General features: G+C 36.7%; 1 protein-coding gene and 1 long non-coding RNA gene across 5 annotated transcripts in view; both read left to right on the forward strand.

Annotated features, from left to right (window-relative positions):
• The window catches only part of LOC125963548 (uncharacterized), a 268,458-nt gene that overhangs the window by 68,278 nt on the left and 179,437 nt on the right, over positions 1-20,743 (forward strand). The gene's annotated exons all lie outside the window — the stretch shown is intronic.
• The window catches only part of UPF2 (UPF2 regulator of nonsense mediated mRNA decay), a 212,855-nt gene that overhangs the window by 16,185 nt on the left and 175,927 nt on the right, over positions 1-20,743 (forward strand). For all 4 annotated transcript variants that reach the window (XR_007475620.1, XR_007475621.1, XM_033439209.2 and 1 more), the window contains exons 4-8: positions 2,722-2,882; positions 12,453-12,650; positions 13,133-13,282; positions 14,535-14,638; positions 19,662-19,747. Coding sequence is in view for 2 of the 4 variants with exons in the window: in XM_033439209.2 (XP_033295100.1) it covers positions 2,722-2,882; positions 12,453-12,650; positions 13,133-13,282; positions 14,535-14,638; positions 19,662-19,747 (699 nt within the window). In the remaining 2 variants the exon portion in view is untranslated. The remainder of the gene's footprint in view (positions 1-2,721; positions 2,883-12,452; positions 12,651-13,132; positions 13,283-14,534; positions 14,639-19,661; positions 19,748-20,743) is intronic.

Genomic DNA, 20,743 nt, shown 5'->3' on the forward strand with positions numbered 1-20,743 from the left:
AGATTGTAATTAAAGTGATATGTTATGAATCATATCTTTAGCTTGATTTTGCTTAGTGATATATTCCCATGGAATTTACATAAGAAATTTTGGTGAGATTTATACTGATGTACAGAAAAGGTACTCTGGTCAAAGGTGCTGTGTATATTTAGTTCCCTCATACAGGTCTAAAATTTAATCAAACTGAAAAACTTCCATATGGACTTCATAAACTTATAAAAACTGACATATAGTACATTAACTAGAAACTGTTTCATTTAAATTTCATTAGAACCTCTAAATGACTAGGGATTTTGAATTTTCAGGTACCTGTGATGAGTTCTTTCTTTGCTTGAAGTCTATAGTCTTATTACATGCTATAGGATTTGTCAGATGTTTAGGAAATGTATATTAAATAAATGGTCAAGGAAAAAATACATATGACTATATAAGTTTTGTGTATAACAGAACTCTTCTAATGCCATTTCATTGGTATCCTGTACTGCTTTCTGAGTGCGTAGTGTAAGATTCGATTAGAAAACCAGTCAACCAAAATCTAACCGCCCTCCCCACTATTCTCATTAGACAATAACCTAAACACGTATTAATTACATAGTTAGGTAAATTAGTACTGTTAAAAGTTTAATTGTGGAATTGAGGTTTTGGGAGGACGAGGAATATCTCTGAAGCTTCAAAGTTTTAACTGGTTCCAGGAGAAATGGAAAGGAACTGAATGCATACAAAGGGACCCCTCATAGAATTCAGTCATTTTTAATTTACCCATGCAAAGTCCCAGGCAAAACTTTGAAAGTGAAGTTGATACTGGAAAAAAGAATTCATTTTCTGTTCTGATAAAATAGTCACCACCTTGCTACAGCTTGTATGTCATAAATCCTTAGTGAATATTGTATAACCTAAACTGGGTGTATGTTCTTCAGATGACCAGAATGTCAACTTGTTAGAGAAATAAAGTTCCAGGTTCATGGTATTTTGAGATATTTTCCAATTTCGTTTCAAGCTGAAATAATTTTGCATCTTAGTTGTCATTAGAGGTTTTGAAATCCCTTGGAACTATTATCCCTTTTAACATAATTTGTTTCTGAATAAACTCAAGTTTTTATTAATTAACATTTTTCCTAATAATTGTAGAACATTTTAGAGTAGCCTGCCTTTGAGTATTATTTATTCAAATTATTTAATTTTAATGGCTTTTTTAACTTCAAAAATGACATGACTTCTAATTAAAAGTTCTAACAAGCTCATTTAAAGTATTGTCAGTCATTTCTTTCATGGCTTGAATATTTTTAAATGCCTGGGTTTTTGCTTTAAAAAAATTCATTCATAAAACTTACTGAAAGAAACTTTGTTTTTGCCTGTAAAGTTAGTCTGAAATATATGTTTGAAGAGAGAAAGAAACTTCCTTAATGACAGTGTTGTTAGAGGAATACTTTTTAGCCTGGATTATTATGGTTAAACTATCTTGGCATTTTACTTATCTATTTGTAGAACGATATTGTCTGATGTGTATTTAAATCACAAGAAAATGAGTGAAAAATTCTCACTTGCGATCCTAATAGGCCAGATTTGGGGAAAAAAAGAATTAGATTTAATGAATAATAATTGATCTTTGTATTGATCTATCTTGTGCTTGTAAATGGGAACTACTATTCCTAAAAATAGAAAATGTTGATATTTGGAATATTGTAGCATTTAAACAAACGTTTCTGTGGATAAGAATGGGATAAGATGGGAAACTTTGGAAATTGTTTCAAATAAGCAGGGATAAATAAGTGTAGGGATGGATTTTCTACTTCATTTTCTATAACTTTAAGGAGATAACACACACAAAACTCCCTCATTTTCTTCACTGTTCATAAGGAAACTCAAAACAAGGAATAAAAAATACTTTTAAATATTACTTTTGAAAATGACTTAATTTACAATTTATAATTGATTTTTGAAATCCATATTGTATTTGTATTAAGGTTTATAAATTTCAGATGTTACACTACTACATAAATATTTAGTTGTAGAAAAATTGGGTCCAGCTATAGACATTTCAACCATCTAAACTACTACAGTAAAATTTTTACTTTATACAATTTGAAAATTTTCGTTAGTTTTACATTTCTAATTACGGGTGGCTTATTAGTGAACTGTTTGCAGAGTGCAGGAGTACTTGTGTCCTCTGCTCCTCAGGGCGGCCTGGCCTTGATTAAGTGGGTTTGCTCAGTTAATATTTGTTAAATGGATAAATAGCGAGTGCTTGCACAGTAGCTTAAGAATTGACTACAAGGAAGATGTAGGCTTTTTCAAGATAATCTCGAATCAAATCATTGTGAAAGTTTAAACATACTGATTCTTTCTATAACATGCTGTTTTTGAAAACCAACTTGTATGTCTGATGGGAATATGGCTGTAACAAAATACTAAAAATTAGTGGTATACTGTTGAATTTTATACTTCTGCAAGCATAATTGTTAATCACACTTCATGTTTTCTGAAGAACCAATGTGAAAATTTAATTGTTTAAAAAACTTTAATTGTTTAGGTGAATTTGCTGTACAAGTTTTAATTTCAGATACGTCATGAAAGTTAAGTATTAAAAATAAGTTGTTAAAGAAGATTGTGTTAATAAGCTTGTGTGATAAAGTCAAATTTTATGGAACATTCCCAATGTAATAATACATGATCCCATCTATTTTGATAAGATTATCAGATTATTTCATCATTTGTTTATAGGCGTATTCTACATTCTAAAGGGGAGCTGAGCGAAGATAGACATAAACAGTATGAGGAATTTGCTATGTCTTATCAGAAGCTGCTGGCAAATTCTCAATCCTTAGCAGACCTTTTGGATGAAAATATGCCAGATCTTCCTCAAGACAAACCAACACCAGAAGGTAAGATATCCTTAAAAACAAACATTGTGATTTTTTTTAGTAGACAATAATCACTTATATCTTTAGTCTTCTCAGATGTGTAATATTTAAAATGGATGTTTTGAAAAGTCTTTAAAATTTTTTAAATGAAGAAGTAGTATTAAGACCTAATAAGAACATTGAAAATCCACTTGAAATGCTTCTCTGAATGGAAAAGGCTTTGCACTTAGAGAATAATAATTAATTCATATGATACAATAAATTTCTTCAGGTTCTTTTCTTTTTTGCGGTATGCGGGCCTCTCACTGTTGTGGCCTCTCCCGTTGTGGGGCACAGGCTCTGGACACGCAGGCTCAGCGGCCGCGGCTCACTGGCCTAGCTGCTCCGCAGCAATGTGGGATCTTCCCGGACCGGGGCGTGGACCCGTGTCCCCTGCATTGGCAGGCGGACTCTCAACCACTGCACCACCAGGGAAGCCCTCTTTTCTTTTTTAATATTAAATTTACTTATTTAATTTTTGGCTGTGTTGGGTCTTCGTTGCTGTGCATGGGCTTTCTCTAGTTGCAGTGAGCAGGGGCTACTCTTCATTGTGGTGCGTAGGCTTCTCATCGCGTTGGCTTCTCTTGTTGTGGAGCACGGGCTCTAGGTGCGCAGCCTTCAGTAGTTGCAGCGCATGGGCTAAGTAGTTGTGGCTCACAGGCCCTAGAGCACAGGCTCAGTAGTTGTGGTGCACGAGCTTAGTTGCTCCGCGGCATGTGGGATCTTCCCGGACTAGGTCTCGAACCTGAGTCCCCTGCATTGGCAGGGGGATTCTTAACCACTGCCCCACCAGGGAAGTCCCTTCAGGTTCTTTTGTAATAGATATCCTTAGATTGTGTCTAACAGGGGCCTGTCTTAAACCATACTTGGAAAGATTTACTTTATTTCTTGGATAGGTAATAAAGTGAATTGGACATTTGCGATACTAATATTTCTGTGCTTATTTTTATTTGTAATTTAGTTTTTTGTTTTTTTTTTTAAGGCTGAGATTCTACTTTATTTTACTTACTTATTTTTAACATCTTTATTTGAGTATAATTGCTTTACAATGGTGTGTTAGTTTCTGCTTTATAACAAAGTGAATCAGTTATACATATACATATGTTCCCATATCTCTTCCCTCTTGCGTCTCCGTCCCTCCCACCCTCCCTATCCCACCCCTCTAGGTGGTCACAAAGCACCGAGCTGATCTCCCTGTGCTATGCGGCTACTTCCCACTAGCTATCTATTTTACGTTTGGTAGTGTATATATGTCCATGCCACTCTCTCACTTTGTCACAGCTTACCCTTCCCCCTCCCCATATCTTCAAGTCCATTCTCTAGTAGGTCTGTGTCTTTATTCCCATCTTACCCCTAGGTTCTTCATGACATTTTTTTTTTTCCTTAGATTCCATATATATGTGTTAGTATACGGTATTTGTCTTTCTCTTTCTGACTTACTTCACTCTGTATGACAGACTCTAGGTCCATCCACCTCACTACGAATAACTCAATTTCGTTTCTTTTTATGGCTGAGTAATATTCTATTGTATATATGTGCAACATCTTCTTTATCCATTCATCCGATGATGGACACTTAGGTTGCTTCCATCTCCTGGCTATTGTAAATAGAGCTGCAATGAACATTTTGGTACATGACTCTTTTTGAATTATGGTTTTCTCAGGGTATATGCCCAGTAGTGGGATGGCTGGGTCATATGGTAGTTCTATTTGTAGTTTTCTAAGGAACCTCCATACTGTTCTCCATAGTGGCTGTACCAATTCACATTCCCACCAGCAGTGCAAGAGTGTTCCCTTTCCTCCACACCCTCTCCAGCATTTATTGTTTCTAGATTTTTTGATGATGGCCATTCTGACTGGTGTGAGATGATAATCTCATTGTAGTTTTGATTTGCATTTCTCTAATGATTAATGATGTTGAGCATTCTTTCATGTGTTTGTTGGCAATCTGTATATCTTCTTTGGAGAAATGTCTATTTAGGTCTTCTGCCCATTTTTGGATTGGGTTGTTTTTTTTTTGTTATTGAGCTGCATGAGCTGCTTGTAAATTTTGGAGATTAATCCTTTGTCAGTTGCTTCATTTGCAATAATTGTCTCCCATTCTGAGGGTTGTCTTTTGGTCTTGTTTATGGTTTCCTTTGCTGTGCAAAAGCTTTGAAATTTCATTAGGTCCCATTTGTTTATTTTTGTTTTTAATTTCCATTTCTCTAGGAGGTGGGTCAAAAAGGATCTTGCTGTGATTTATGTCATAGAGTGTTCTGCCTATGTTTTCCTCTAAGAGTTTTATAGTTTCTAGCCTTACATTTAGGTCTTTGATCCATTTTGAGCTTATTTTTGTGTGTGGTGTTAGGGAGTGATCTGATCTCTTATAAGTGATCTTAATCACTTATTGAAGAAGCTGTCCTTTCTCCACTGTACATTCCTGCCTCCTTTATCAAAGATAAGGTGACCATATGTGCGTGGGTTTATCTCTGGCCTTTCTGTCATGTTCCATTGATCTATATTTCTGTTTATGTGCCAGTACCATACTGTCTTGATTACTGTAGCTTCGTAGTATAGTCTGAAGTCAGGGAGCCTGATTCCTCCAGCTCCGTTTTTCATTCTCAAGATTGCTTTGGCTATTCGGGGTCTTCTGTGTTTCCATACAAATTGTGAAACTTTTTGTTCTAGTTCTGTGAAAAATGCCAGTGGTAGTTTGATAGGTATTGCATTGAATCTGTAGATTGCTTTGGGTAGTAGAGTCATTTTCACAATGTTGATTCTTCCAATCCAAGAACATGGTATATCTCTCCATCTATTTGTATCGCCTTTAATTTCTTTCATCAGTGTCTTATAATTTTCTGCATACAGGTCTTTTGTCTCCTTAGGTAGGTTTATTGCTAGATATTTTATTCTTTTTGTTGCAATGGTAAATGGGAGTGTTTTCTTAATTTCACTTTCAGATTTTTCATCATTAGTGTATAGGAATGCCAGAGATTTCTGTGGATTAATTTTGTATCCTGCTACTTTACCAAATTCATTGATTAGCTCTAGTAGTTTTCTGGTAGCATCTTTAGGATTCTCTATGTATACTATCATGTCATCTGCAAACAGTGACAGCTTTACTTCTTCTTTTCCAATTTGGATTCCTTTTTTTTCCTTTTCTTCTCTGATTGCTGTGGCTAAAACTTCCAAAACTATGTTGAATAAGAGTGGCTTCCCTGGTGGCGCAGTGGTTGAGAGTCCGCCTGCCGATGCAGGGGACACAGTTTCGTGTCCTGGTCTGGGAAGATCCCACGTGGCGATGAGTGGCTGGGCCCGTGAGCCATGGCTGCTGAGCCTGCGCGTCTGGAGCCTGTGCTCTGCAATGGGAGAGGCCGCAACAGTGAGAGGCCTGCGTACCGCAAAAAAAAAAAAAAAAAAAAGAAGAGTGCTGGGAGTGGGCAACCTTGTCTTGTTCCTGATCTTAGTGGAAGTGGTTTCAGTTTTTCACCATTGAGGATGATGTTGGCTGTGGGTTTGTCATATGTGGCCTTTATTATGTTGAGGAAAGTTCCCTCTATGCCTACTTTCTGCAGAGTTTTTATCATAAATCGGTGTTGAATTTTGTCAAAAGCTTTCTCTGCATCTATTGAGATGATCATATGGTTTTTCTCCTTCACTTTGTTAATATGGTTTATCACGTTGATTGATTTGCGTATATTGAAGAATCCTTGCGTTCCTGGAATAAACCCCACTTGATCATGGTGTATGATCCTTTTAATGTGCTGTTGGATTCTCTTTACTAGTATTTTGTTGAGCATTTTTGCATCTATGTTCATCAGTGATATTGGCCTGTAGTTTTCTTTCTTTGTGACATCTTTGTCTGGTTTTGGTATCAGGGTGATGGTGGCCTCGTAGAATGAGTTTGGGAGTGTTCCTCCCTCTGCTATATTTTGGAAGAGTTTGAGAAGGATAGGTGTTAGCTCTTCTCTAAATGTTTGATAGAATTCGCCTGTGAAGCCATCTGGTCCTGGGCTTTAGTTTGTTGGAAGATTTTTAATCACAGTTTCAATTTCAGTGCTTGTGATTGGTCTGTTCATATTTTCTGTTTCTTCCTGATTCAGTCTTGGCAGGTTGTGCTTTTCTAAGAATTTGTCCATTTCTTCCAGATTGTCCATTTTGTTGGCATAGAGTTGCTTGTAGTAATCTCTCATGATCTTTTGTATTTCTGCAGTGTCAGTTGTTACTTCTCCTTTTTCATTTCTAATTCTATTGATTTGAGTCTTCTCCCTTTTTTTCTTGATGAGTCTAGCTAATGGTTTATCAATTTTGTTTATCTTCTCAAAGAACCAGCTTTTAGTTTTATTGATCTTTGCTCTCGTTTCCTTCATTTCTTTTTCATTTATTTCTGATCTGATCTTTATGATTTCTTTCCTTCTGCTAACTTTGGGGTTTTTTGGTTCTTCTTTCTCTAATTGCTTTAGGTGCAAGGTTAGGTTGTTTATTCGAGATGTTTCCTGTTTCTTAAGGTAGGATTGTATTGCTATAAACTTCCCTCTTCGAATTGCTTTTGCTGCATCCCATAGGTTTCGGGTTGTCGTGTCTCCATTGTCATTTGTTTCTAGGTATTTTTTAATTTCCTCTTTGATTTCTTCAGTGATCACTTCATTATTAAGTAGGGTATTGTTTAGCCTCCATGTGTTTGTATTTTTTATAGATCTTTTCCTGTAATTGATATCTAGTATCATAGTGTTGTTGGTCGGAAAAGGTACTTGATACAATTTCAATTTTCTTGAATTTTCCAAGGCTTGATTTGTGACCCAAGGTATGATCTATCCTGGAGAATGTTCCATGAGCACTTGAGAAAAATGTGTATTCTGTTGGTTTTGGATGGAATGTCCTATAAATATCAACTAAGTGCATCTTGTTTAATGTATCATTTAAAGCTTGTGTTTCCTTATTTATTTTCATTTTGGATGATCTGTCCATTGGTGAAAGTGGGGTGTTAATGTCCCCTACTATGATTGTGTTACTGTCGATTTCCCCTGTTATGGCTATTAGTATCTGCCTTATGTATTGAGGTGCTCCTATGTTGGTTGCGTAAATATTTACAATTGTTATATCTTCTTCTTGGATTGATCCCTTAATCATTATGTAGTGTCCTTCTTTGTCTCTTGTAATAGGCTTTATTTTAAAGTCTATTTTGTCTAATATGAGAATTGCTACTCCAGCTTTCTTTTGATTTCCATTTGCATGGAATATCTTTTTCCATCCCCTCACTTTCAGTCTGTATGTGTCCCTAGGTCTGAAGTGGGTCTCTTGTAGACAGCATATATATGGGTCTTGTTTTTGTATCCGTTCACCCAGTGTATGTCTTTTGGTGGGAGCATTTAATCCATTTACATTTAAGATAATTATCGATATGTATGTTCCTGTTCCCATTTTCTTAATTGTTTTGGGTTTGTTATTGTAGGTCTTTTCCTTCTTTTGTGTTTCTTGCCTAGAGAAGTTCCTTTAACATTTGTTGTAAAGCTGGTTTGGTGGTGCTGAACTCTCTCAGCTTTTGCTTGTCTGTAAAGGTTTTAATTTCTCCATCAAATCTCAATGAGATCCTTGCTGGGTCTTGGTTGTAGGTTTTTCTCCTTCATCACTTTAAATATGTCCTGCCAGTCCCTTCTGGCTTGCAGAATTTCTGCTGAAAGATCAGCTGTTAACCTTATGGGGATTCCCTTGTGTGGTATTTTTCCCTTGCTGCTTATAATATGTTTTCTTTGTATTTAATTTTTGAGTGACTAATATGTGTCTTGGCGTGTTTCTCCTTGGATTTATCTTGTATGGGACTCTCTGTGCTTCCTGGACTTGATTAACTATTTCCTTTCCCATATTAGGGAAGTTTTCAACTATAATCTCTTCAAATATTTTCTCAGTCCCTTTCTTTTTCTCTTCTTCTTCTGGGACCCCTATAATTCAAATATTGGTGCGTTTAATGTTGTCCCAGAGGTCTCTGAGACTGTCCTCAGTTCTTTTCATTCTTTATTCTGCTCTGCAGTAGTTATTTCCACTATTTTATCTTCCAGGTCACTTATCCGTTCTTCTGCCTCAGTTATTCTGCTATTGATCCCTTTTAGAGTATTTTTAATTTTATTTATTGTGGTGTTTATCGTTGCTTGTTTCCTCTTTAGTACTTCTAGGTCCTTGTTAAATGTTTCTTGCATTTTCTCTATTCTATTTCCAAGATTTTGGATCATCTTTACTATCATTATTCTGAATTCTTTTTCAGGTAGACTGCCTATTTCCTCTTCATTTGTTAGGTCTGGTGGGTTTTTATCTTGCTCTTTCATCTGTGGTGTGTTTCTCTGTGTTCTCATTTTGCTTAACCTACTGTGTTTGGGGTCTCCTTTTTGCAGGCTGCAGGTTCATAGTTCCCGTTGTTTTTGGTGTCTGACCCCAGTCGCTAAGGTTGGTTCAGTGGGTTGTGTAAGCTTCCTGGTGGAGGGGACTAGTGCCTGTGTTCTGGTGGATGAGGCTGGATCTTGTCTTTCTGTTGGGCAGGTCCACGTCTGGTGGTGTGTTTTGGGGTGTCTGTGGCCTTATGATTTTAGGCAGCCTCTCTGCTAATGGGTGGGGTTGTGTTCCTGTCTTGCTAGTTGTTTGGCATAGGGTGTCCAGCACTGTAGCTTCCTGGTCGTTGAGTGAAGCTGGGTGTTGGTGTTGAGATGGAGATCTCTGGGAGATTTTCACCGTTTGATATTACGTGGCGCTGAGAGGTCTCTTGTGGACCAGTGTCCTGAAGTAGGCTCTCCCACGTCAGAGGCACAGCACTGACTCCTGGTTGCAGCACCAAGATCGTTTCATCCACACGCCTGCTAGTGTTGGAGGGTCTCCTGCAGAGGTGGGGGGGTGGCTGTGGCTCACCGTGGGGACTAGGACACTGGCAGCAGAAGTTCTGGGAGGTACTTGTTGGTGTGAGCCATCCCAGAGTCTGCCATTAGCCCCACCAAAGAGCCCAGGTAGGCTCCAGTGTTGGGTTGCCTCAGGCCAAACAACCAAGGTAATTTAGTTGTTTTGCATGGTATATTATATTAAATTGTTACTTAGAACTAAAGCCTACTTTGCAGTTTTATAAAATAAATTGTTTATCATTTTGTAAGATGAGTTACTTTCCATATTATTTCTAAGGTGTTTTAGACTTCCTTTTTGTTAAGGCTCCTAATATACTATTCTAACATATCACAAAAACTACTTGAAAAATTACTTTTGGTAGATAAATGTTAATACATTATTAATCTTAAAACTATCTGAAAATCCTATTTACTTAAAAATCTAAGAGTGAAATATTTGTAAAGTGTCCTTTTATAATACAAGAAGGTGTTTTGTATTTTACATCCTCAATAAGAAAATACCCGTTGTATACTGTGAATACATTTATGGTCCTTCCTTGGTATCTGCAGGGGATTGGTTCCAGGACCTCCAATGATGCTCAAGTCCCTCATATAAAATGGCTTAGTATTTGCATATAATCTGCACACGTCCTCGCATATACTTTAAATCATCATGTAGATTACATATAATACCTAATACAATGTAAATGTAAATACTGTGTAACAAAGTTGACAAAGTTCTGCCATCATTTTAATTTTTTATTTAAAATAAATAAATTTATTTATTTATTTATTTTTGGCTGCGTTGGGTCTTTGTTGCTACACGTGGGCTTTCTGGTTGCGGGGAGCGGGAGCTACTCTTAGTTGCGGTGCAGGGGCTTCTCGTTGCGGTGGCTTCTCTTGTTGCGGAGCATGGGCTCTAGGCATGTGGGCTTCAGTAGTTGTGGCACGTGGGCTCAGTAGTTGTGGCTCGCAGGCTCCAGAGCACAGGCTTAGTAGTTGTGGTGCACAGGCTTAGTTGCTCCGCAGCATGTGGGATCTTCCCGGACCAGGGCTCGAACCCGTGTCTCCTGCATTGGCAGGCAGATTCTTTTTTTTTTTTTGCGGTACTCGGGCCTCTCACTGTTGTGGCCTCTCCCGTTGCAGAGCACAGGCTCCGGACGCGCAGGCTCTGGACGCGCAGGCTCAGCGGCCATGGCCCCTGGGCCCAGCCGCTCCGCGGCATGTGGGATCTTCCCAGACCGGGGCACGAACCCGTGTCCCCTGCATCGGCAGGCGGACTCTCAACCACTGTGCCACCAGGGAAGCCCCAAAACATCCTTTTAGTTTTTTTTTTAAATTTTTTTATTTTTGGGGGGTCATGCTCTGCATCATGCAGGATTTTAGTTCCCCAGCCAGGGATCAAACCCCTGCCCCCTGCATTGAGAGCACAGAGTCTTAACCACTGGACCACCAGGGAATTCGGCAGGCAGATTCTTAACCACTGCACCACCAGGGAAGTCCCTCTCAGGATTGTTTTGTTTTGTTTTGTTTTTGTTTTTAATTCTGGTTTCTGCTCTGTTAGATTCTTTTTTAAAAAAATAATTAATTAATTGCTTAATTTTGGGCTGCATTGGGTGTTCGTTGCTCTCTTGGGCTTTTCTCTAGTTGCAGCGAGCGGGGACTACTCTTCCTTGCGGTGCACGGGCTTCTCATTGCGGTGGCTTCTCTTGTTGCGGAGCATGGGCTCTAGGTGCACGCGTTTCAGTAGTTGTGGCACGCGGGCTTTAGAGCGCAGGCTCAGTAGTTGTGGCGCACAGACTTAGTTGCTCTGCGGCATGTGGGATCTTCCTGGACCAGGGCTCGAACCCTTGTCGCCTGCATTGGCAGGAGGATTCTTAACCCCTGCACCACCAAGGAACCCCTCAGGGTGAATTTTAGTCTGCAGGATCATTCTCTAGTTTGGAGAGATGTACAGTGAGGTTAGATAAAATCATGAATGGTCTCATGATCATGAAGTAGGAAATTAGTTACTTTTAATGTTCTGAGTTTAAGAAAGTATAGTTGTATGTAAGGTAGACTGTGTGTGTGTGTGTGTGTGTGTGTGTGTGTGTGTGTGTGTGTGTTATACATGGTTTTCCACTCTCTACTGAAATATCTATATATTTCCTCATCATTCCTTCCCTTCCTTTCCAGTTATTTATCAATTGACCATTTATGGCAATCTGTCTTATACCAAGTAAATACCAAAAGGAGGGTTGCTTCTTAAGGGTTTATGGTAAGATACCAAAAGGAGTGTTACTTCTTAAGGGTTTATGGTAAGATAAACCATAAACTTGTGATGATAATTATGATATAAATTGTACAGAGGGTTGCAAGTCTTAAAACAATGCTTCATAGGGGAGGTGGGACTTTAAGCTGGATGTTTAGGAATGACCAGGCTTATATATTTCTTACATTGGTTTTAAGTTTTATGAAGGTGGGCGTAATATATCAAATAGCTACTTAATCTCATATCAGTTGCTTAAAACATTTAAGAGAAAAGCATCTTTATCCTATGCTTTCCTCTTGTCTGTCCTGGTTTAGAGCTTTACTTAAAACACAGTTTGTGATTTTCTGGTAAAGATTGTTACATGAACAGTTCAGAGTGCTTGTGGATTGAAGAAGCATCTGTTAATCAAAGCATTCAAGGTTTATTGGTTTTAATTCCTTGTGATTTACTTTATTGTAGAGCATGGGCCTGGAATTGATATATTTACACCTGGTAAACCTGGAGAATATGACTTGGAAGGTGGTATATGGGAGGATGAAGATGCTCGGAATTTTTATGAGAACCTCATTGATTTGAAAGCTTTTGTTCCAGCCATCTTGTTTAAAGATAATGAAAAAAGTTGTCAGAGTAAAGAGTCCAACAAGGATGATTACAAAGGTAAGTGCTGGAGGACAAATTTTTTTATATTGAAGTGCTACAAAGATTAGTTTCAAAATAATATTTGTAAATTTTTTTTTATTTACTAGTTTTGTAATACGAACATTGAGTCACTAGATTAAATGAATGACAGAATAATATGGACATCTTAATTAATTTGAGTTCACTTTATCTAATCAGCTTTATCTTCCCCTCATCTTTACCACAGATCCTCATGCCATGTATGTCTCCATCAATTCATCAATCCATCCATCTGTTCATTTCTTCAGTGAACAGATGGCATACAGAATCAAAGAAGTTATGGTCTTTGTTCTCAGTGAACATAATGTATTTTAAAAAATCTGAATATGTCAAATTTCTTGCCAGGTATAAATGTAGATTCTAAGACAAACGATGCAGATTTTGTGAGTCTTTGTAGTTTTTGCAGCAGGATTTCAATATGACTTTTAATTCAGAGGTACTGATTCTTTGATTTCAAACAGAGGCAAAGGAACCTAAGGATAATAAGGAGGTATCAAGTCCTGATGATTTGGAGCTTGAGTTGGAGAACCTAGAGATTAATGATGACACTTTGGAGCTAGAGGGTGGAGATGAAGGTGAAGATCTTACAAAGAAACTTCTTGATGAGCAAGGTAAACACTTTTGCCAAAAATTTTAATTTTTGACTAGTTGTTTTTTTTTTTAAACGTCTGTTTTATTTTATTTATTTTTGGCCACGCTCTGCAACTTGTGGGATGTTAGTTCCCTGACCAGCGATTGAACCCGGTCCCTCGGCAGTGAGAGCACGGAGTCCTAAACGCTGGACTGCCGGGGAATTCCCAAGTTTTGATTAGTGTTTCTACACAAAGCCCTCGCCTGAGAATATGGGTCTTTACTCTTTTATTCCTTGTTTTCCTGTTGTTTCTAGGCTATCACTTTTTTGGAATTTGATTTGGAACAGAAATACTACATGTCCTATATTATGTGACTACAAACTTTAGTGATAATCTGAATGTTAATATATATTTCTTACACTTCTCTACTTGCTAGCATTGTCCTTAATGTATTCTAATGCTGATATAATGTTTACAGTCTTAACATAAGTGTATTTGAAAGTTGAGAGTTAAAAAGACAATTAGTATATCAGTTCATCTGTGGTAATTTTATCTTTATAATTGAGTAATGTTTTATATTTAGTAATAAAATTATCACATTGTTAATTATTTCCTGAATACTTCCCATCAAGTTTATTAGTTAGGATTTTTTATTAGAAAGATACCTTCTGTCAGTATTGCCTGTCTCTCTATGGGCTTCATTGTTTCCTACTGCAGATTCTGTTTATCCATGTCATGAAGGGAGTGAGGCATGGCTGGAGGCTACCCTTGGCTCAAACCAGTTAGTGACATCAGAAGAAAAGGGGCTTGTCTCTCACTGTCTGTGTATAAGCCTCATGGAAGGACTTGGCTAGTCCTGTGTCATGCTTGCCTGTGGCCGAGAGGAGTGGTGGTGTCTGTGCTTGGGCAGCATCCTTCCCCATCAGAATCCCATGGATTGCCTTCGAGGGCAAGCGATGATCGTACTGTTAATTGAAGACATGGGAGAAGGGATGCATGACAGATGAAAATAGCAGATCTACTATAAAACTACATGCAACTTATGACTTACCATGTAAAAGTTTGCCTTTTTATAGTTGATATCTGAAAGACAGTAGTGATTTAGGGTTATGATTCTAAAGATACCCACACTTTCTAGGGTAATATCTCAAAAAATGCTTCATTTTTTCATGAGTAAGAAAAGTGCTCTAGATTATCTATGCCCCAGATAACTTCTTACTGGATGTTTTTATTCTTATATTGTCTATGTATATATATTTTTAAACCTGTTTAAAAACGAATTTCATGTTAGAACAAGAGGATGAAGAAGCCAGCACTGGATCTCATCTCAAGCTCATAGTAGATGCTTTTCTCCAGCAATTGCCCAACTGTGTCAACCGTGATCTGATAGACAAGGTATGATTGCCTCTGTGTGACTTTACTCAAGCATGTAGACCTTGTAGGATAGCTTGAATTAGGAACGTCTATGGTTTTTGGACTGTTGTGGCTGTAGAATGAACCATTTCTTCAAATGGAATCTAATATGGGAATTCAAAATAAACACATACAGTGGTAGCTAATTTGTAGATGTTGTGTTTGGGGGTGGAACTGTCTCTAGAATCCTGTTAGCTTGACACATCTCCCCTTCACATAGGGATTCCTCAGTGTGGGAAATACTGTGTTAGACCAGAAGTTCTTAAAGTATGCTCTGTAGATTCCTGGTGTCTTCTGAGGCACTTTCAGGGGTCTGTAAGGTCAAAACTCTTTCCATACTAATACTAGGATTTTTTTTCCCCACTTTTTCACTGTTTTTGACATTTGCAAAAGTGGTGATGGGTAAAGCTGCTGGCATTTTAACACGAATCAAGCTGCATGGGTAGTAGATTGTACTAGTAGCCACTGCCGTGCATTTGCAATTAAAAGAACAATGCTACTTTCACTTAAGAATCTCTGATGAATCCATAAAAATTGGAGTAATTTTGTTTCATTTCAGTCTTCGAGTACACTTCCTTTTTTTTTTTTTTTTTGTGCGGTACGCGGGCCTCTCACCATTGTGGCCTCTCCCGCTGCGGAGCACAGGCTCCGGACGCACAGGCTTAGCGGCCATGGCTCACGGGCCTAGCCGCTCCGCGGCATGTGGGATCTTCCCGGACCGGGGCACGAACCCGTGTCCCCTGCATCGGCAGGCGGACTATCAATCACTGCGCCACCAGGGAAGCCCAAGTACACTTCCTTTTAACTTGATAAAATAAGAAGGACGTGTAAAGCACATATACTATCTCTGAGTTGCCTCGAGGAAAGGTTGCCTCAATCATTTGTGTGATTGAGTTGCAAGCTAAACTAGTTGCTTTTTACATAGAATACTGTTTTTACTTGAAAGAACTGATGGACAAACTGTGGTTATTCAGACGTGGGTGTTTAGCAGACATTTTTCTAACATGAACAGGTGAGCCTCTCACTTCAAGGGAAACAACTAAAAGTATTTATTGCCAGTGGATAAATTTGACTTTCCAGCAAAAATTAGAATTTTGGAAAACTTCTGTTCACCACCATAAGCTTGACATCTTCCCAGTTCTTTTCTGAAGAGGCTTTATTGGTGAGACTTTTCTGATAAGATGAGTGGTGATGTCAAATAATGTAATTTAAAAATACTGTGTAAGTGTTTGGAAGATCTGCATAGCTCAGTGAACCATTGTTCTGAATTACCAGTACATAAGGTCAACAAAATCTTGATTGGATATTAAAAATTCACTCAGTGCAAGATAGACCAATGGATTTTAATCTAGCAGAGCATGAGAAGTTGATTGATAGTTTCAGATTTCACATTGCAACTGATGTTTAAGAAACTACCACTTGTCAAGTTTTGGTGAAGTATCAAAGAATATCTATAATTACTGAAAACAATATTAAAATATGCCTCCCTTTCCAGCTACATATATGTGTGAAACTGGAGTTTCTTTTTTTTTTTTTTTTTTAAATAAACTTATTTATTTATTTTTGGCTGCATTGGGTCTCTGTTGCTGCGTACAGGCTTTCTCTAGTTGTGGCACGTGGGCTTGTTGCAGAGCACGGGCTCCAGGTGCTCGGGCTTCTGTAGTTGCAGCATGTGGGCTCAGTAGTTGTGGTGCACGGGCTTAGCTGCTCCACCACATGTGGGATCCTCCTGGACCAGGGCTCGAACCCGTGTCCCCTGCATTGGCAAGTGGATTCTTAACCACTGCACCACCAGAGAAGTCCCTGGAGTTTCTTCATATACTTCATCCAAAACAACATGTCACAACAGATTGAGTGCAGAAACAGATACGAGAATCTATAGATATGAGAATCTAAGGTATCTTCTAGAAGAATACCACTCTTCTGTCACTAAATTTTTTTTTCATTAAAAAAAAATTTCCAAAAAATGTTAACAACTAATAGATTTATTGGTATTTTTATGTGAATTAATATTTTGAAAATTTCTCAGTTTTAACTTCTAAAAACAGTAACTGCTGATAAACATATTAACCCACAAAAACAAAGTTCTTTCAGGTCCTTAATAATTTTTAAGAGTGTAGAACGCTCTTGAGACCCAAAGTTTGAAAATCATTGCTTTAAATCATTTTTAAGTCAAGGTGTAATGTAATCTTTTATCCTTTTTTCTCCCCATAATGTATTGAGGGTTCCCTATAGAGTACTACAGACATCAAGTTGTTTTTTGACTTTCAGCATGTTTAGCTCTTCTACAAATAATTTAGATGTGTTTCAGTAACTATTCATATAATCAAATAGGCTTGAAAAAAATTCAAAATTGGCTAATCACCTCTTGGAGTAATTAGGTCAATGTACAGTTTTCAAAAACTTAGTAATTACAACATTTATTTCTGTTTTCTGAAGAGATAGTCTCTTTTTTCTTTCATCTGTAGAATATAGCAGAGACTACCTTTTAAACAACTGCTTATTTTCCTAAGGTTGGGATATGATTGAATTTTTCCCCTGCTAAATTTTCATATATTCACTGGATATCAGCAGGATGAGAGATACCTTGACATGCCTGCCACACCCTTGCAGCCGTTTTGAGTGCTATCCTGAAAGTTGAGTGGGAAGATCTCATGTGAATCTGTATTGGAAAGTATCCTGCAGTGCCCAGCTCAGTAATGACCATATGTTAAATTCTGGGTTAGCTCTTGGAGGTTCAGATGGAAAATAGGAGGTTACCCTGCCCTGTTGGACCCCAGTGGGTTCCTCCTGGGAGTCAGCTTCCTCATGAAAGGAATTTTTTCCATCTATATTGGCAGAGTTCCAAATGGCTTAAGAGGGAAAAGTAGTTGGAAAATAGAAAAATCTAAGAATTCTTTTGAATTCAATACTTACGTAACAATATATGACCTGAAGTGAAGATTTCTTTTAGGTGACTTCTGCAGGTAATGTCATTCATTGTGATGCTTATTTCTGCATGCATTTGATGATCAGAAGAGTTTATTTTTACTTAAAAAAATAAAAAATGATTGTTGAACTGTCTTTCATTTACTTACAACGTTTTGAAACAAGTTTTCAAAAACTGCTTGTTGAGTTGTCAGGCAGCACTTGTAACCCGGGCAGACAGACACCACACCAGTGATTCCTTTGCTTTCATTTCTCCCCAAAGGGCAGGGCTGGTTAAATCTAAGAATTAATATACATGTGAAGCTTTTTTTTTCTTTTTAATTTCCTCAAATTTATTAATTCTGGCAGTTTTCATGTAGTCTTTTATTCATTTATTCTACGTATTTATTGAGCCACCACTATGTGTACCAGGTATTTACATGTTTACGAACTCCTAATCTTTGCAGAGTTTTGAGCATTGTAATTTTTTTCCATCTAACTGGTCTTTGATTATTGTGGTAGGAAAAGTGTTTATTGCCTGTTAAAGGATAATGTTCTAAAATAGTTATTGAAGTACATCTTATTTTTTTGTTTCCTAATTTATGTTGAAACATAGGCCATTATTAGCCATTAAAATTTTTTCTTTATATTTTTCAAAAAATGTTGATTTGAGGGGTGTGTGTGTGTGTGTGTGTGTGTGTGTGTGTGTGAAGTTTTCCAGTGTTAACCAATTTTCTTTTCTGAGTACATGACCTTTGGGATTTTTATTATACTAGTCCAGAATTTTTCAGTGTTTCATATGGGTGAATTACTTGAAGGAACTTTAGTATATTTTCAGCTTTTCTCTTTGTTATTCTAATTAGCTGTAAGAAGCTTTAATGTTATACAATATAAACTTTAATAAAATATATTATACTCCCTTTACAAGCAGAAGGAAAAATTTACATTGGTTTTACTTTTGACTAATAGTGACAGTTTCAATCTTGGTGAATACTTTCAATGTGAGTTAGTTTCCTGGGTTTGAATCTAATCACCATTAGTTGTGTCATTTTTTTCAGCAAAAGTTTTAATCAAATGGGAGGTGTTTCAGTGAGTGTATTGTTGAAGAGTTGAACCCCTTTGTAGGGAAGTCTGAGGATCTTTGTTACCTGATCCTCAAATCTACCTAAAGATTGGGATTAATGATAAAATAATCATGCGAACCTATGGAAGGAAAATACTTGAGGTACCCAAAAGGATATTTGATAATAGTTTTTTTCTTTTTAAAGTATAACTTAAACTTGTTATTTTCTTAAACCATGTATATTGAAAATCTTTGATAATGTTTAAAAAATATATATACCTATATTTAAAAAATACCAACTACTCATAGTTTTGTTTTCTAATGGCTTCCCGGAACATACACTTCTTGTAGCTTTTCTTCTACACTTATATTAGATGTTAGACATATTGATGAAAGATTGAACACATTTTCGTTATTAAAATATAGAATAGTGGATTGCTATACTAAATAATAATTATGGGTATTTATTGTAGTCCTATGATGTGGTTTCTTTAGTTTGTTACCAGATCTGACTGTTGACATTTTTACTCAGTGTTGAAGCACTTACTCTTACACGTTTCTAGGGATAATCTGTGTCTATGTCTCATACGTAGTTGGTCTTTATTCTTTTTTGGTTATCCTTATTAGCATTAGTAATTTTCTTGGTTCCTGGCTTCTTGTTACTTTGTACATTTTACCAGAAAACTTTCCTGATATTAACATTGATTTATGAGATCAAAAGCATGGATTGTACATTTCATATAGTTATTTGCCAAACATGTCATGGTGGGTCTTCAATCTACTCACTTGAAGTTCTGTTTCTAACACTAGGTTGCAATTAAAAAGTTTATGAAACATATATTTTGAGATATATAAGGAGAGAGGAGTTTAAGCTTAGTGATCTTTAAAGTTTGGGATATGCTTATAATACTAGTGTCTTAAAACCTTTGTGAACTGTTTAGGAACTATTAGAAATCATTGTAGCATGCAGAGTTTCTGCTTTCAATAGCTAAATGGAGATTTTTTTAAGAAAAAAGTTTGCTTTTTCTCCTATAGGCAGCAATGGATTTTTGCATGAACATGAACACAAAAGCAAATAGGAAGAAGCTGGTCCGGGCGCTCTTTATAGTTCCCAGACAAAGGTAGGTAAAAAAAAAAAAAAGAGTAATTTCTTAGTGTTTTTACCCTGCAATGATGATTGTAAGGTCTAAGTTCTTGTTTATTTATCTCTTAGAAAATATCCCTTGTCAACAGAACTTATTATCATTGTTGTTAGCATATTTTCTAGAACTTATTTCTCATTGATTTTTGTTCATGAGCTCTAGTGGGAATATTTCTTCTGATGCTTTCTTGTTATTTTGAGAGAAAAAATTTAAGAATTATAGGAACTTAAGTAACTTAATCATTGCTAGAAGCAACTTGTTTACACTTTTGCCTCTGAGGAGAAAAAATAATAAATGGTATATCTTTTTTTGGAGAGTTTTTATTTTATAGAAAGATCAGACTAAATTGATTGTATCTAATTTTTAAGAGTTGTGTTTAAATGAAAAATTTCAAGTTTTTTTTGGTAATTATGCTAGTTTGGACTTGGAAGTCACATTAGTGATTATGTTGCTGGTAATTCAAGAAATTATGAATAATGCTGGTAGACAATTCTAATGCTCTAACTTACACTAAATTAAAACCCCTACTTCACCCGCATATTTTAGGACCACAACAGGTCATAGATTGTTGACCTTAGGAACCTGGAGGAGATCCATTTCTGTTTATTCAACAGTGAATAATTAAAGGATTTTGTTAGCTATTATCATGATTACATACATCATAGCTAAGATATATACTTTCCCCAGAAGATACGGATTCTGAGGGATTTCACTAAAGATTTCTTAAGCAAAATTTTAATTTGGTTCATTCATTGGTCTCTTAAATGGTAACATTTCACAGTGAAACCAAATCACTACTTTTTTCCTTTATATTGGTTTTTATCTCCTTGTCAGCAGCATTAATGAGCATTTGTTTTTTCATTTTAGTGGGACAAGGGAGATGGAATGTACTAATATAGTGAGTAGATAATTCAGAATTATCTAATTGAGAAAATCATAGATGAATTATTTTTATTATGTAAAATTATGTACTGC

This window comes from Orcinus orca, chromosome 2, assembly GCF_937001465.1.
Source record: "Orcinus orca chromosome 2, mOrcOrc1.1, whole genome shotgun sequence".
In the NCBI taxonomy this organism is placed as follows: Eukaryota; Metazoa; Chordata; class Mammalia; order Artiodactyla; family Delphinidae; genus Orcinus; species Orcinus orca.